Source organism: Olea europaea, chromosome 6 (genome assembly GCF_002742605.1).
Source record: "Olea europaea var. sylvestris chromosome 6, O_europaea_v1, whole genome shotgun sequence".
Taxonomy (NCBI): Eukaryota; Viridiplantae; Streptophyta; class Magnoliopsida; order Lamiales; family Oleaceae; genus Olea; species Olea europaea.
In genome coordinates this window covers 10,525,220-10,542,841 of record NC_036242.1, presented here as the reverse complement: position 1 = coordinate 10,542,841, position 17,622 = coordinate 10,525,220, and the positions used below count along the sequence as shown (strand labels likewise).

Here is a 17,622-nt window from a genome sequence, read left to right as displayed (position 1 = left end):
ACTGGGCATGTTTTAGAGTACTGGTGAGAAATAGTGTCTGTATTAGTGCAAAACATTTTGTGCAATATCCATCTGTGACTTTATACAATTATTAGCATTGTCGTGCACAGCTCGTGCACTACTGTGCACAAGGCCACCAAAGTTCTCATTTTAATGTGACTTTAATTTCTTTCTTTTTTTAATATCAAAGGCCACTTCTATTTATATAAGACAACAATTTGAATTCCATAAGTCATATTCTATATTAATTTAAAATTTGCGTATATATTGCATAATGATTTAAATTAGATAAATCATATTATGTAGTAATCCAATATTCGCATATAAATACTTGAACCTTTGCTAGCTCTCTTACATTATATTCTATTATCTATATTGTCATTTTGTTTTAACCTTCCCACCCCTCAACTAGGAAAAAGCTCTAAAAATTTCGAATTCAATAACTCTCGCTTTCTTAAAATTCCAGTCCCTTTCTTCCTAAACAAATACAAATACGCAGATAGAAATACACCCAATAAAACGACCCAAATTCCCTTAGTTGCGCCTTTTGTCATAAAAAACTAACATGTTATTACTAATAATAACAATTAAAAAAAAAGATGATGACAATGATTATTCTTATAACTAATACCATTATTAATCTAGGATTGGCAAGCTTTATCTAATCAATTAAGTCATCAATAATTTCCGAACGAAGATCTTTAATTTTAGGATACAACTTTCCACATACATCTGTCGTGAAAATCTTCAAGAAATCTTGATTTGGGCTCAGAAAAACTAACCAAATGAATACCTAACAAAACTTGCTTGACCCATAATATTGCACTTTGGTTTCCTTTCTCACTCATCGTATCACAAAGAAAGAAGAAAAAACAAAAGAAGCAATGGTTGAATCTCTCAAACCCATCCCAAGTCAGCTCCCACACGTTTTTCTCCTCTATTGCAAGTCCACCCACTGCTGAAATGAGGTTGAAGAAATGGTATATATAGTATGGTGTTTAGGTCACTCCATTGAGCTAAGTTACATCACCTTAAATTGGCCACTTGACAAAATGCCAAGGCAAGGCTTAATACTAACCAAAGCTCAAGAAATCTACAAAGGGAATGGTGAATTTGTCACTTACAAAGAGAGTAGAAGAAATAGTTGGTTATTTCATTACACTCATAAAAAAAGTTCACAAAGAGAAAAAAGATAACCCACACATGACTACCTCATATAATCTCACAAACGACACAGGCTTACAAAGATAAGAAGAAAAAGGTTGTCCATCTTTCTTCTCATTACCACACTATCCCACACTACTCACAGCAAAAAGAGTACTCCACAGATCTCAACTCACTATGCTTACAAACACATTATACAAAGTAATAAGATCACTCTCAGTTTATACAATTACACACATCAAATACATTGAAAGTGTAACATAAACAGAATTAAGTAATTACACGTGCAAAAAGGATCACACTTACATACACATACATTAACCATGTTACTCTCAATAAACCTCACTCAAATCTTAACTCAACCCAATGGCACCATTCATCTCACGCCTCTCCTAAGCTTTCCTTTATTATCATACCTAGGACAGTATGTTTCACAATATCTAAATTTATTGCAGTTAAAATACATCTTACTTTTCGCACTATCCTTGGACCTATATTTTCCATCAAAAGTTTTACAAAGAACTTTTCATTTTGCCAAATTGAAAATTCACATTTTTTTTGTTTTAAAAAAAAACACTTAAAATGAGTCGTCATTTTACCAAAAATGCACAAAACACAAAATTCAACAAACCACGACCATAAGCAAAGTACCAACACAATTCATACGGAACTCGGTATCGAAAGTGAAGGGTAAAATCATCCAAAATTCACTGTATTTGCTCGAAATTGAAATTTGATAACACTACAAGGTCCGTCACATCATCAGGAGCATTTTGTCTATTCTAAATTCCGCCCCAAGTGCCTGTAAACGCCAACATTAGTGCTACGGATGGGCCCATGCATAGACGGCATGCTCAATCGTAGGTAGCGACGCACGCTATCCCTAAAACTGTCTTCACCTACACAGTTGAATCTGCATTGATTTTCCAAAAAGTTCACTAATTTGGCCAAAATCAATATAAATAGGTCCCACAACTTATTGCAAAAACTAGATAGTTTTCTCCTCTATTTTTGCCGTGATTTCAAGTCATTTTCCACCTATTTTTGCCTCCAAAAGTCATATTTCTTGACAATACAAGATTTGATACCATTTGTCACGGAAATCATCGAAAAATCTAGATCTCCAACTCTTGCTTATCCTATAATGTTGCACTTTGGTTGCCTCTCTCACTCACCCATAAAGGATGATGATTGTGACTACAATATCACAAACAATGAAGAAAAAATAAAGGAAACAATGGTTGAATCTCTCAAACCCTCCCTAAGTTGGCTCCCACACGTTTTTCTCGTCTGATGCAAGTCCACCTGCGACTATAATTAGGCTGAAGAAATGGTATATATATCATGGTATTTACACTTCACCTTAAATGGGTCACATCACAAAAGGCCAAGGTCCTTGATACTAACCATATAATGGACTAACAATCCATATTACCACCCAATCCTAAAAAACAAATGCTAACCATAACTTGGGCCAACCTAAAGTCAATTGGTTGTTTCCGGGTTGAGCCAAGCACTAAGGTATTGATAAATTATCCTACATCTATTCTAAATTATCGTCTAGAATTTATTGAGTATCAAAACTCAACAAATTCTAATTATGACATTAAAATAATAATTATTTTAATTTGTTCTCCATATCTAGAGATTAGATACTAAATACTTTAAATATTCCTTTCACTTCAAAATTATTTTCTAATTTGATCTTGATTTCCTGTAATTAGATTGGCAAAAACCAAAGTCTAGACCAACGAATCATCTTTAGAATCAACGTCCACCATCATCATCTTGAGTCTCCCTTGATCATTTTGATGCATTTTTTTCATATCATTTTGTTGTATCCAGCAATTTATATTATTACAATAGATGGACTCAACAATTTGAAAATTAATGAAAAAATAGAGTCACGAAATACTAATTGTTTGTTCTACATATGATCAACTTTTCTATGGTAGCACCAAGTCTTATTCGTCACTATGTGTCTCGTATGCAAAAAAATGGCACTTCATAGAAGAGGCAATTTGGGAGAAGTCTCATGTCATTTTAAAATGATACAAAGTTCTTTTAGAATTCTTCTCGTTAAATTTTACTTCACAGTCTTCTAGACAGCCTCACATCCATTCTCCTATAAGACTTGGAATGACTGTTTCATTGACTACCTAGCCATCGTATTTCACTACTCCTAAAACCCCAACAAAACCACCAATCACTGCCAAAATCAACAACCATGATATTAAAACACAACAAAGAATTACATAATTTATTTGTCAATTACTCTTGATAGTTTAATGCTTATAAATGAAATTGGCATTAGAATTATTATTGTTGAGAGTATATCGATGTTCATAGATTATAAAATTGTATGTATTGCGCAAAGTTTGATTAGTTAATTTTATTATCTTGAACATGATCGTAGTTAATTGATATACTTAGTTAGATGTGTTTTGTATATCCAAAGATAACAGACATGTCTAATTGGAGTATATTTAATTATCAATTAAGTGAAACTAAGCTAGCATCATTGTGTTTATTATGATGGTATAATGTAGTATCACCTAAAGGAGAACTACGACATACATTTAAGGTTATCTGAATCTGAACTGAAATATTTAAGTCAAAACTCAAAGCATTAATATTAGAGCATTTTATATTTTGTAGTATCTGTTCCCGTTTACCTGCATTCGCATACTTCATTTGTATCATTGTTCAATCGGCTCAATTTTTCTGACTGGTATGAGCAAGTCTAATTCAACTGAGGTGTTCTTGTTGATGGGAGCAGTGTTGATGAAAGGTCTTTCCATAAGACTTGGAAAAAGGTTAAACAAATTAAGCTTAATATTTAAGTAGATGACCTTAGCAAAGAATATCAAGTCTGCTATCCATAAAATTGAGATTGCTAAAGAATATATGAAGTTTGTGTAAAAACATTCCCAAACAACTGACAAGTCACTTGCTAGCACATTGACGAGTACCTTAACCACCATGAAATTGATGGTTCCCATCCCATGTATGAGCATATTACTGAAATGAATAACATTGCAGCAAGACTTAAGACTCTTGGGATGACCATGGATGATAACTTTCTAGTACAAATTATCATCAACTCCTTGCCCCCTGAGTATGGTCCATTCCATATGAATTATAGTACCTTGAAGGATAAATGGAATGTGAACCAATTGCTCATTATGCTCGTACAAGAGGAGACAGTGCTTAATAATCAAGGAAATCATTATGTTCGTCTTGTAAGTCATCAAGAAGCTGGAAAGAAATATAAGAAAAGGTCTGGAAAGGGCTTTAAGCAAGAACTTACAGAATGATTCAGCCTAAAAATCCACTAGACTCACTGATCTAATTCCTACAATCTCCAAGACCAACTGAAACGTACTTTACTCACACATGTTCTCGATCTTCTAGAATTTTCTATCTCTTGTAAATCATCAATCACACATTGTTCTTGTACTCTTCCTATACTTCTGGTCCAACATTCCTCAATTTTCAACAACCTCTAAAAGCTATTGAGAAAATACCTTCCTGATTACATTTTCGAAGTGGGTATTTTCGATTATATGAGTTTGATGTTTTTCCCAAATCATGGTTGATTGATCACAAGACGTTGAATTATTATTTGATCTCTAAAGGATGTTATGGAGGTAGAATTTAATGATCAACCATTGTTTTAACGAAATGAGGCTTATGTATTTATAGTAGTATAGGATAGATAGAACTTTTGAAAATCGTGAATTAGGTTTCTCGAAAAACACCATCGCTTAAGTACTGGGCTTGCGCCAAGCTAGCGACAGACTAGCATAATTCCAACGACTCATTCTCCATGTTCGTTACTTGAACCTAAAGACTCATAGTTCATCTACTTAACATCTCAAAAGACTCATTGACTTTGACAACTCTTTTATAATAATCCTTTAGTCTAAAGAATAGCCAATACAAATTAAAACTAAAAAAAAAAAAAAAATTGTTTTACAAATGCAAAGATGAACCTAAATAAAGCCAAGAGCATGGAGATTTTGCAAAATCTCACAAGTTTTACCTAGTTGCAACCCCTGTAGCACTAACTTCTATGCAAAGCAACGTGAGAAAGCCACGTACTTTAAAGGTAACGAGAACTAAGGAATAACGAAATCCATATGAATTTTCCCCACTGGAATTTGTGCAGTGCTTATGAGACATTGATCACGAGCCTCAATGGAGTAAATTTGTCACATATTATGTTATATATATTAGACAAAAGCAAAACCAGTTTAATATTTCTACATATCATGGAGAGGCTTCATCTTATTCATCCATTTGGATAAATTTGGGGATCAGGCAAATTTTCATATTCTAATCTCCTGTTTGGTAGGGATTAAATTCAGTTTTTTAGTATATTTTGATATAAGTTGATAAAATATGTAATCAAAAAGTTGTGGTACCTACAAAATATGTTGTTAGAATAATTACTAACTTTGATTTAGATTAAAACTTAAATTTTAATTCCTAATAAACAAAAGCATGTTAATGTATAGGTCTAGGACACACAGTGTAGGCACTAGAACATGATATATCTTCTCCATTCATATCGGAATTAGAGATCTTCCAATCCTTCTTTGTGTCTACAACATAAAAACTCAAGTAATGCAAAGTGAAACATACAACAAAAAGATAGTAGCATTGCGAATTTCATGTAAGTAAGGCTTTAGAAAAATGCAAGATGCTTCACCTTCCCCCCCCCCCCCCCCCCACCAAAAAAAAGAAAAGGAAGTATTAACCAATTTGCATGTTCCACCAAAATTATTATATAAGGAATCCGTAAAGAAGAACGGTAAAATACTCTGATGAGAGGAGAGAACAATCCAAATAAAGAAATTTTAAGGAAAGGCGTAATATTTGGATATTTTCAAAATTGAGAATCATTAATCATATTCTATGTATAAAGAAAACGGTGATTTTTTAAGAGGTATTTTCAAAAATATCCAATTTCATAGGTGTCAATTCAAAAATGTCCACTTTTTTCAATTTAGTACTAAATTATCTATTATGCCTTAATAAAAAAATGAAGCAATTAATTTTTTTCCAAATTTGTCGCGAATTTTGAGAAGTAACTTCCATAAAAAGTTAAATTAAAATGATATTCTCAACATTTTAAATGTCGTTCTCAATATTTGAACCACATTTATATTTCAAAAATACACATGTCAAATCACAATATTAAATATTATCGACATTTCAAATGTTGTTCTCGACATATTAGATGTCTAAAATGACATTTCATTCCGAACATTACATTTCTTTATATTTGAAATGTAGTTCTTGACATTTATGTGTCAATGAGAAAAATAGAATTTATTGTGATTTGAAGTGTGCACTTTTGAAAAAAATAAGGGAGGTTATGTGTCAAAAATTTATTGGTCAATAAAATTTTTAATTGCAAAAATGTCAATTTTTGTTTTTGTGTGGAATCATAAATTGTTAACAAGGGCATTTTGATCTAAATTATTCCAGAATGAATATTTTTGCAAGGATTTGCTATGGTGGACATTTTTGTAAATGGATATATGAAATTTGACATTTCTATTAATTTTCTTTTTTCTTTTTTTAAATATCCAATCAATCACCATTATGAATTCAAGTACACCAAAAATGGTAGGATTTTGTCATTTGTACCCGGAGTTTAACCGCCCCTCACATGGGGGCCAGGTCCCACGCAACGTGGACCCGACCCCCATGTGAGGGGCGGGTAACCCAGAGTGTAAAGGTCCGAGTACCTGTAGCAAAATCCAAAATAGTATATTAATTCAAATGATGTAAAATTACTTTGATTTGTAAAGAATATTAAAAGAGGAACAATATCCATGAATCCATTAACAAGAACGATACAGAATACTAAACAATGGAAAAGGAATTGATGTATCTCTATATCGTGGATGAATGAGATACATTATCCCTCTTCCAGAGTTGCTACGTTCAAATCCCATTTGATTTTTCAATAGCTTTTCTTATGAAGACACAACTAACGATAGGTCTAATGTGAGCTAATATAATTTTCAATTACAAAACGATGGAAGAGAGATGAAGACCAATTAATCTAGTCGTACAAAATAAGTTAACAAAAATGGTTGACGAAACAAGTGTTGGCAGAATTTCGACCTTTGATTTCAAAACATTTAAAAAAGTAATTTTGAAATAATTGGTGTAAATGTTGTTTGTAAATCAACTTTGTCAACTAATTTTGTACAAATAACATTATTGGATGAAGATGCAGTAATTTGTAATGTCCTATTTTGATTATAATAATAGTGGGTAAATGTGATTTTTTTCCAAACTATTTTCAGGCAACGGTAACAGAACCCGCTACAAAGTACATTCAACGTAGTACAATCTCAATCGTCCACTTAAGATGGCTTTTCGATCTGACCCGTTCAATCAGCTCCCACATTAGAATTCCACCTGGCTGGTCTGGTTCTGCCACCCGACATGATGGCATTTAACTGGATTTAAAGTCTGGATTTGAAGTCCGCAGTATAAAATCCACACCCAGAAAAACGTCAAAACGGGAAATACAGTGAAGCTATTACATCAGTGTCAGTGAGACAGTGAGCTCCGAAAGAGCTCAAGGGATCGCGAAATTTTGCTCTCAAATCTTAGTAAGTTTCTTGTTTCTTGCTTAATTTTTTGTTTGAATTTCCAATATGTGAAGCTTTAATTGGGCGTTTAATTGTTCGTCGTGCGATTTTTAAAATAAAATATAGATCTTCAGTCTAGGGTTTTGTAGAAGTTTTCGAGATTGCGTTTGATTGATAACTTTTCTGCTTAATTTGTAATTTTTCCCGTCTGTTTTAGTGAGCTTGAAGTCGATGAGCCTTTTGAGAAATTGAAACGTGGTTTGATACCGTAGAACTTGTTAGGACTCTTAGAATTCCTTATGTGGGAGCATATATTTTATTATACATGTGCACTGTGTTTGCATGCAAACACTTGGAAATAGCTTAAGAGATTTTTATTTTTATTTTCTTTCAGCTGTGTGCTGAGACTTTTTCTGATATTATTAATTTCCGGAGATTCATCCACTATTTGTTTGAAATTTTTTTTTGGCAATGCTTCTAACACTTGTTTCTTTTAAATTTTTTGTTTTTCACCTTTTTATGTTACTGGATTGATATCTCTGATGGAAGAGCTTTCCTATAATACTTTTAGCAGTTGTTTGGGTCAGCAACGAAAGTTGTTGAAGAACTTCCGAAAACTTTGAATTTAGCTGTTATGGGTGAGGGAGATCTGGTGCTTGAGAAACCTGAGTCAGTAGCAAATGGGAATGCCGAGTTAGAGTTGATGGAGAAAAAGATGGAGGCTGTGACAGAGGCAAAAGATCAAGAAACAAGACTTGGAGATGATATGGATGGTGGTAAACCTAAGGCTGAGAATATGGATGTGGATAAAGAAGAGGTCAAAGAAGCTAGGGAAGCTGATGCAAACATGGAGGATAATAAGGTAGTAGAAGAGGGAAAAGAAGAAGAAAGGGAAGGAATCATTGGAGGAAAGAAAAAAAACAATAGTCAGGAAACTGAAGATGATTCTGGGGAGAAAGCCAAGGAGGAGAGTGAAAATAAATCTGAAAGGGAGGTTGATGGAATGAAAGAGGAGACTGAGGATAATGCTGAAGAGAATGCAGAGGATATGGAGGAGACTGAGGATAAGGCAGAAGAGCATACAGAGGGTAAGGAGAAGACTGAGGATAAGACAGAAGAGCATACAGAGGGTAAGGATGAGACTAAGGATAAGGCAGAAGAGCATACGGAGGAGAAAAGTTCAAAGAAGCGCCCACGAACAAAGAGTAGTGCTGGAAAAATTGGCAAAGGTAAGAAAAAGGAAGTTGAAGAGGACCGAAAAACCCCAACGGGAAAAAAGTCTGAGCCTAAAACTCCAACAGAGAAAAAGGGGGAGTCAAAAACTCCCGTGGGTTCCACAATTGAACGCCCTGTGCGTGAAAGGAAATCTGTAGAAAGGCTGGTTGCAATTATTGAGAAGGATGATTCTAAGGAATTCCAAATTGAAAAGGTGTGACCTTTTAATTTCCAATTTTTTGTTTCAATCTTTAGAGGGGTTAAGTTTTACTGTCAGCATGGTGTGAGTTAAATACCTTTTAAAAGGAGATTTACTTTGACATAATAGTATTTGTTTTGCAGGGTCGTGGAACTGCATTGAAAGATATTCCTAATGGTACTCATTTTGACTGAACTCCACTTTATGCACATAGCACATCAACTTTAGGCCTTTTGTATTGCGAATTTCAGAATGGGATGCTTTGATAAGATTGTGTGATGCTTTATCTCAATACTCAGTAACTCTCTTAATTGACCTATATGATTAGTGAAGTTTGGCACTATACTAGATCGTTTATGGGGGAAAATAAAAATTGACGAGAGCTATAAGGTTATCATTTTAGGTATCTTGAGAAGCACAATGATGTTACTTCACTATTGACATAATCTATTTTTCCTTGAATACCTGTTTAATCATGTGATGGATTTGCTTATGTTATTATGTATAAATAACTTTCTCCAATAGAAGTACGTTGAAATAATCTCAATTGGTCATGTTGAATTTATTTTATCCTTCCATCTCTTGTGTGGTGTGGTATTTCTTGGTTTTCTGAAGTGAGTATTCTTTAATGCACGAAACGTGCCTGGTTGGAGTGATTTATCACCAATTCCTTGTTTTCTTTCTCTATGCACATTTATCTCACTTGATCAGTGATCTACCGACTTTATGAAATCCGTGCTGCAGAGAGAAGTTAAGAGTCATGTAATATGGCCTTGCATCTATTAGCATGAAAGCCTTATTCAACTGAAATTCACTAACTCTTCAAAGTCTTTGTGGGAAGGCAGTAACTCTGTTCCTTCCATTTTATTTCGCTTTGTCTCAACTTTATACGGTTACCTCATACTAGGTTGATTGGCCCATGAATGATCATAGATTTCTCTGTTCATAAAATTGTCAAGTCCTGATCAATGTTCATTCTTAGTTGCTAGATTTTATTTGACTTCTGAGGTGTTTTTAATGTTGGAACAGTCTTCATCTGCATTTACCGGAAGAAGTGAACGAGTGAAATGTTAGAAATGTCATTGGAGAACTATTTGTTTTAGGCCATTTGAGATTTCTTCTTTTAGCTTTGGCTACTCACCACACATCCTGGTTTTTTAAATTTGGCAGAGTTGGTAGGCAAAGTTAACAATAGGCACTGACCAGAATTCATGAATATTTATACAGATAAAATTTGGACAAATATTGAGTTCCATTAGTTGTCATATACATGTATAGAAGCCAATGGGCTCGAGTTGGCATTTGGCCTTAGGGGAATTACTCTCCATGTTTCACACTAAATTGACTCTTTCAAGCCAAACTCAAGGAAGTTTTACCACTTCACATTCTTTCCCTTGGAGAGGGGAATGATGCTTGGCTTCATTGAATTTGTATACACACACACAGATATATCTTCCCAAAAGCTAAAATGAAATTGGATAATTTATTTGCTAATTTTACAATTCTAGGCTAGTCATGGATTTTACAATCTTGTGGTCATATTAGCGAGAACATGGGTGGGAGGTTGTGCATTTGCTCCTCATATAATGTTTATTAAATGCAGGTCTTCTCCTAATCATTTTGCTATCACAATTTAATTACTGAGTTTGTTATGTCATATTCATGTATTTCAATTTCATTCATAACGTATGTTATGTAACTTCACGAAGAATTCTGAAAAGAATCTCATTTTGTTTTATCTGTTTACATGGATGTTCAAGTATGCAACTTTAGAGATGTATTGAAATGTCTGTAAACCAAATCTTTGTTGCAGTGGCATACAAGTTGTCAAGAAAGAAGACCGAGGAAACTTTCAAATTGCTGCATGCAGTTCTCTTTGGAAGGAGAGGAAAGGTATAGCACTTTGAGTTCTTGTCTTTTGTTTTCTGCCTTCCCTCCTTCCATATTTCTCTCAAGGAGGACCAGGCATTATATTCAGTTTAATGTCTATTGAATACTCGGATCCTCTTGGGATAATAGCTGGTTCTATTTGTGTACTTGATATATTCATCTTGAACTTTTTGTGTATTGAAGCTTTGAAATTTATTTTTACAAAAGTAAATTTTTTCTTAAGATTATATTTTGAACTTGATGGTATTATTTTTAACATATTTTTAGGGTTGCTCTCACCCAGAGCTAATGGATGTTGAATTCTTGAACCATTTTATGTTTTTCAATTATTGTTATCATTTTTGGTAGATGTCAATGTCCAAGTGAGTTTTGTAACTCAGAGCTTGCCTGATACTGTGCTTGCCTGCTGTTAATTAAATTGTCATTGATCTGTCACTGTTTCCTTCAAGTTTTCCTTATATTATTTCTTGTAGTTAATTTTCTGTTCATTATATGTTTTTCTCTTGTAGCCATGAAATTTGTTGCTATACTTGGCTCCACGTTTACTCATTTGTTGAAAAACTTTAGTTTTTTTGCTTGTGCTTATACTTCTATTAATTTATGCAGGCAGCTCAAATCAAGAGCAACATATCAAGGTTCTCTGGGTTCGTGTGGCATGATAACGAGGTGAAGATGAAAGTCCTTATTAAGTTGATGATTGCTGTGCATGTTCTATTTGTTGAATCTTCCAGAATAATTTATGACTCTCACTACTTCAAATACACGGTTTCAGGAAAAGCAAATGATGAAATTGAAAGAAAAACTTGACAAGTTTGTCAAAGAGAAGCTAGTAGAATTCTGTGATGTTCTTGATATACCGATTTCCAAGGCTAATACAAGAAAGGTTTGTCGATATCTCTTTACTTCAGAGTTTGCTAGAAAATTCTCCATTACCATTCAGCATATTGCTTGCACATTTCTTGATCTAAGAATATTCTTGTTATGTGATGTGCTTTTATGTTCTATATAATTCGTCATGGTTGCCTTGGCTAACCCTGCCACTAAGATTATGAATGACATCTTACATCTCTCCTGAATTGCTTAGTCTCAAGGATTTCAATTTTCCATTTATGGTGCTTTCAGGAAGATATTATTGCAAAGCTGATAGACTTTTTGCTGTCTCCTCATGCAACAACCAATGAGTTGCTTGCAGAAAAAGAACAGGTTTTACACTTGGGTCCTACCTTATCATTCTATTTAATTTATCTATGATGAGAAGTCATGCCTTTTTATTTATTCATATATCATGCGTATTGGCCAGTCAAGTAATGGGCAAAAAAGAAAGAGGGTTAGCAAATCAGCATCTGGGAGCAGTGCACCTTCAAAAGGATCGGCCAAGGTATCACCCTCATTGATTTGGAAAGCAGTTTTCTAGAATTGAAGCTGAGCTGTTGTCAGTTCAATCATTGTGAAATAATCCACATAGTTCAATCAATTAAAAAAAAAAAAAAAAAAAAAAGAACCACTAACAAACGAACAAACATTTCTAGTATCACCTAGGTCCTTTATATTTCCCATGTCCGTGTGCACATGGATGTGGAGATTAATTGTAGTCTATCACATTGCTTGGGTTGATGCAAGGTTGGAATTTATGCATTATAACATGCAATTTCCATCGACCTAGTCTAGAACTAAATAAATTAATCAGATATAGTGGACAAAAAGTGATTGGATACATCGAAAGTCAATTCAGGACATTCAACTTGAAGTGCAGGGATTGTTCACCATATAGTTCTATTCAATTTATTGTGCTATTAGATGTCTAAAATAAATTAATAAGAAATCGCGATAAAAATGTCTGGTCGACCATCAAATTCAATCCAAGACATTCAACCTGGAACATATGGAGTCTGCTGTATGTACTATGTAGTTCGAGTGAACTTTCTCATTAACATTCCGTTTGGTGGTTTCTTCTTTTTTGTGACCATAGGCTCAAATCATGCTCTACATGTTATACTGGCTTAGGTGCTCCAGGAATGCAGTATCTGAATATTTTTCTTATGCATTATCACAAATAGAGAACTAGTGTCTTCATGGGGTTCTGAGCCTACTCTTTACAGAAAAGGAAAAATTGAAAATAAAAGTAGAAGACGAGAGATGTAGCCAAATGGTACTTATTTTTTCTTTATCCCACTACATGTTATACTGGCTTAGGTGCTCCAGGAATGCAGTATCTGAATATTTTTCTTATGCATTATCACAAATAGAGAACTAGTGTCTTCATGGGGTTCTGAGCCTACTCTTTACAGAAAAAAGGAAAAATTGAAAATAAAAGTAGAAGACGAGAGATGTAGCCAAATGGTACTTATTTTTTCTTTATCCCGCCTTATTAGTTTATGGTACACATATTAAAGGATGATGTTATGGATAATATATTATATGCATAGAGATGAAACATATCTTATTATTATTATTATTTATTTATTTATTTTTAAAGAATCTGTCACTAGTTGCCTTGGTTTAACTTCAAGATTTGCTCAATTAGGTTTTGTTTTCTATAGATGTGAATGCTCAATATTAATATCTTTATCAGATAAATTGATGAATGTATATATAAAAGAAATCGAAGGTAAAATGCATGCTTGCAGCTGAGCTTGATTCCTTCATAGTGGATGATCAGCTGCTGAAATTTGATTGGAGATAAGAAATTAAAATACTGAAAATTATAGAAGATATGTGATTCATACACATGAACTTGTTAACCATCTTCTTTGGTGGCAATCTTTGTCGCTGGTGTTTTTTTTCAGAGTCGAAAGAGAACTGAGAGTGCATCTAAAAAATCTGGGGAGAAAAATAGTGTGCCTGAATCAGAAGATGATTCTGGAGAAGCAGAAGACGAGAAAGAGGAAGCACACGAAGAGGAAAATGTTAATGGTAAACCTGAAAGATCGGATGATGAGATGTCTGATCAAGCTAAAAGTCTGGGGAACCCTAGTGAATCTGAGGACGAGCCTGGTGAAGAGAAAGAAAAGCAGAAGCCACCTTCAGCAAAGAAAGTATCTGCTGGAAAAACCAGGACCAAGAATGTAACAACCTCTAAAAAGCCACCTGCAAAATCATCATCAAGTCGCACAAAGTACAATAATGATACGAGTGCAAAGAAGTCTTCTGGGAAGAAGAAAGATGAAGCGGTAAAGGAGAAAGCTCGTCCGAAGAACAAATCGTCAAAGGAGAGTACTGGTGAGAATAGTGGTTTGTTCCCATTTGATGATTGTCTGCTTGTAAAGAAACTTTAGATTTGGTAGTTGGTACTACTGTTATTTATCATTTGCAATATAATCCAATACACCATCCCTTAATCTAAGTTTTCCAAGCTAATTTTGTAGTGTTGAGCTATGACTTTGTTTAAGAACCTTTCTTGTTTTGTTTCTGTTCAAATAAAGGGAAGAAGATTGTGCGAAAAGACAAGCCTAAGGAAGACAAATCAAAGCCAAGCAATGATGAACTCAGAAATGCCATTTGTGAAATCCTTAAAGATGTTGACTTCAATACAGTATGTTTCAGAAGTTCTCTAGCTTTTTATCCAAATAGGTTTTGATTTAAATACACCCTTCTCGGTTTTCTATTTATGTGTGGGAACAGAAGATGCATGTTTTTTCCCACTAAGCAAAAATGTTTTTCTTTAATGTGATTGATTATTAGTTGTAAAATGGAAATCTGGACGTGTAATCTTGAGTCTTGCCTAATGTGAGGTTTACCATTAGTACAGAGTTTAAAGTGGTGAAATCAATGATCAAAATTGCTTGCATTTCATCAGTAATATGTTATCCTTTCTTCTGTTGGCAGTTATGGTGTCTTTAACATTTTGGTATATCTTACCCTGATACATCCGCTTTGAATTTCGCAGGCTACCTTCACTGACATTCTGAAGATACTCGGTAAGCTTGCATGAAAGTTTCTTTGTGACCTTTTAAGTCTTGAACTATAATTATCAGCAAAACCTAGTGAACCAGCCACTCTGGAGGTGCAATTGGTTTGATAATATTACTATGGAAAGGATACATGTTAATTTCACTTGAGAGCATACTTTAGCTTCTTTTGCTTTTACCATACAATTATAGTTATATATATCATTCTACCATTGTTGGAATATATTTTAAATATATACTGCTGCTTTTGTTTAATTTTTCTCAATAACTATAATAAAGCATGTTTGGAAAGTATGTTTAAATTATAAGTAGATACAAATAAGTGGTGGATAAGTGGATAGTATTTTTGGATCCCACAGAATGTGTGAATAAAAATTGTTTCAGGTGTTTGTAAACATGAGCCAAAACATAACAATTACTTGGAATTCTTTTAATCCTCCACCGCACTCCTCCCTATTTAACCTATCTTTTGAGTCGTTCTCCTCTTCTTTGGTATTGAAATGGAGGTTGGTGCAGAAAGAAATTGTTAGATTGTTTGAATTCACCCTTGAAATAATATTACTGATTCAACAAGTTTGTGAAATTTAATTCCCTGAATGGTTTATCTTAAGAGCCCTGAGAAATTCTTGGGGGATTCATGTGCTATTTCCAATTTATTCTATTTCTGGGGAAATAGAAGATGACATTTGAAGTCCTTGTGTGTAATAATTTAGTCTATAGTTAAAATTCAATTTCGTGTCTTATTTTTGCATGACGATAACCTCTTTATCATTTCAGCCAAGCGATATAGTACAGACCTGACACCCAGAAAATCATCTATAAAGCTCATGATTCAGGACGAGCTTACAAAACTGGCTGACGGACAAGATGAAGAAGAAGATGAGGAAGGTAGTGCTGAGAAGGATGAAAAACAGCCTTCTGGCCAAGACGTGAAGGCCTAACTATCTAGATAGATGCAACATGAAGATCCGTGTATCCTATGAGCTTCTGCTAAACCCTTCTCTTCGTCTAAATTTGTACCGTCCCTGCTACCCTGTAGTGTTGTGGCCCCATCCCCGTGGTAAGAATTAAGAACACAGTAATTTATCGTTATTGTTTATTAACTGGCGAAACTTTTGTTCACTAGGAATTGAGAGTTAACTGTAGGCTGCAGATTTTCAGTTTGTCAAGTACAGAAGCATAAAACTGTAAATTTTTTATTCTATTATCCATGTAGTGATCCTTGAATGGAAGCTTGAGACTATTTTATGATATCATGATTGACTGCAAGGGGAATTATTTTCCATGTGTGTTTTCTAATATTAGTAAGGGCAGTTCAGCATGGATTTTGAAAATTTAAAAGCAGCTTTAGAGACCCAAAAGTGGCATTCGGACGTGTTTGGCTAATTTTGTGAAAGTGCTTTTGTTATTTAAAAGAGCTCTTTCTAGAGGAAGTTGATTCAATGTGATTTTCTCTAAAATGAACTTTTGAAATAAAAAAGGCTTTTAAAATTAGTTTTTAGACAAAAATTAAGAGAGCTTCTTTCAAAAGCTTTTCAACGGGAAATAAAAACAAAAGTTAAAGTCATGTCAAATAGGCTTTAACTGTATGGCATGAACTACTTGGCTACTAGTTTGGATGAATTTGGGTTTTTGAAATATTTTTGAACTCATTATTTCAACTTTTTCTTATTCTTTTCGACTCCCTTGTTCATTTAGGTAAATAAGAACAATAACGCTATAATTGAAAAAACATTGTTAATTTTGCAACTTTTACTGGGGTGTCAATGCTTTGCTTTTTGTTTCTATTTATTTCTTGTTTGGTGTAGATTAAAATATAAAATTTAGTAAATTATGACAGAAGTTGTTGAAGTGTGGTTAAAAAGTTGTGGGTTTCATGAAATATGTGGTTAAAATTAATTATTGATTTTGACTTAGATTAAAATTTGAATTTAGTCTCTGTTTACGTGCAGAATTTATGACGTTAACTGCCATGTGTACAACAAAAAGCTTGAAATTTTGGAAACGCTATTATAAAAAATAAAAACTATAAAGGAAAAAATGGTAATATAGAACTCCCAATTTATTCAAAAATTGGAACGTTGGAGTTATTGAGTTATTAATCTAGGAATTAATTCTTTAAACATATGGATGCTCTTGTGCATGATATGGGCTAACAAAGCATGGGATCACATTAGAGTTGGGACTTTTACGAAACTTAAAAACATTTATAACTTGGATTATATTCACTATTTATTTGCATATTTGAACAAATATAAATTGGAAGTGTATAAATTTTGCAATTGTGACATCTATTGGCTTTCCCAACGTTTTAGTTGCTCCATCGACTAGAACTCTTAGTGGAGTTCATCATGTGTCAATTACCTTCACTCCTCTCATTTTGCTTAGTTATTTTTTAATAATTATCGTAATTCACAAGTTACATTGATTCTTTGACCAACAATATCTTAACATTTCACTATCACAGCAATATAAATATTGGGCATCTTATCCGGTTGAAAGGCTACATGTAATACAGGACCGATGATTTGCATGATACGTTTCAAATTTCAGTGTGAAAGCCCAAAGAAATATATCAACTCCCCCCCCCCCCCCCCCCCAAAAAAAAAAATAAATTAATTTAAAAAAA

General features: G+C 33.7%; 1 protein-coding gene across 5 annotated transcripts; it reads left to right on the top strand.

The window, feature by feature from the left end:
- The first annotated feature begins 7,654 nt into the window (after positions 1-7,654).
- Positions 7,655-16,262, top strand: LOC111395827 (neurofilament medium polypeptide-like). 5 transcript variants are annotated; one of them, XM_023022006.1, is made up of 12 exons: positions 7,655-7,802; positions 8,356-9,210; positions 9,339-9,372; positions 11,009-11,088; positions 11,692-11,751; positions 11,858-11,968; positions 12,208-12,288; positions 12,386-12,463; positions 13,872-14,304; positions 14,508-14,617; positions 14,972-15,002; positions 15,771-16,262. In XM_023022006.1, exons 2-12 carry the CDS (start codon positions 8,416-8,418, stop codon positions 15,932-15,934), a joined length of 1,977 nt encoding a protein of 658 aa, XP_022877774.1. In that variant the 5' UTR covers positions 7,655-7,802; positions 8,356-8,415; the 3' UTR covers positions 15,935-16,262. The 5 variants fall into 5 exon arrangements, with proteins under 5 accessions (XP_022877774.1, XP_022877770.1, XP_022877775.1 ...); XM_023022002.1 differs by having other exon boundaries at positions 7,656-7,802; positions 8,331-9,210; XM_023022005.1 differs by having other exon boundaries at positions 7,658-7,802; positions 8,353-9,210.
- Positions 16,263-17,622: the final 1,360 nt, after the last annotated feature.

What these genes read in the sequence shown, in the direction of transcription:
- LOC111395827 (XM_023022006.1), top strand. Translation starts at nt 8,416, where the DNA reads ATGGGTGAGGGAGATCTGGTGCTTGAGAAACCTGAGTCAGTAGCAAAT. An exon ending in ATTGAAAGATATTCCTAATG is followed by an intron (nt 9,373 to 11,008) that starts GTACTCATTTTG and finishes TCTTTGTTGCAG; the next exon opens with TGGCATACAAGTTGTCAAGA. An exon ending in ATCGTCAAAGGAGAGTACTG is followed by an intron (nt 14,305 to 14,507) that starts GTGAGAATAGTG and finishes GTTCAAATAAAG; the next exon opens with GGAAGAAGATTGTGCGAAAA.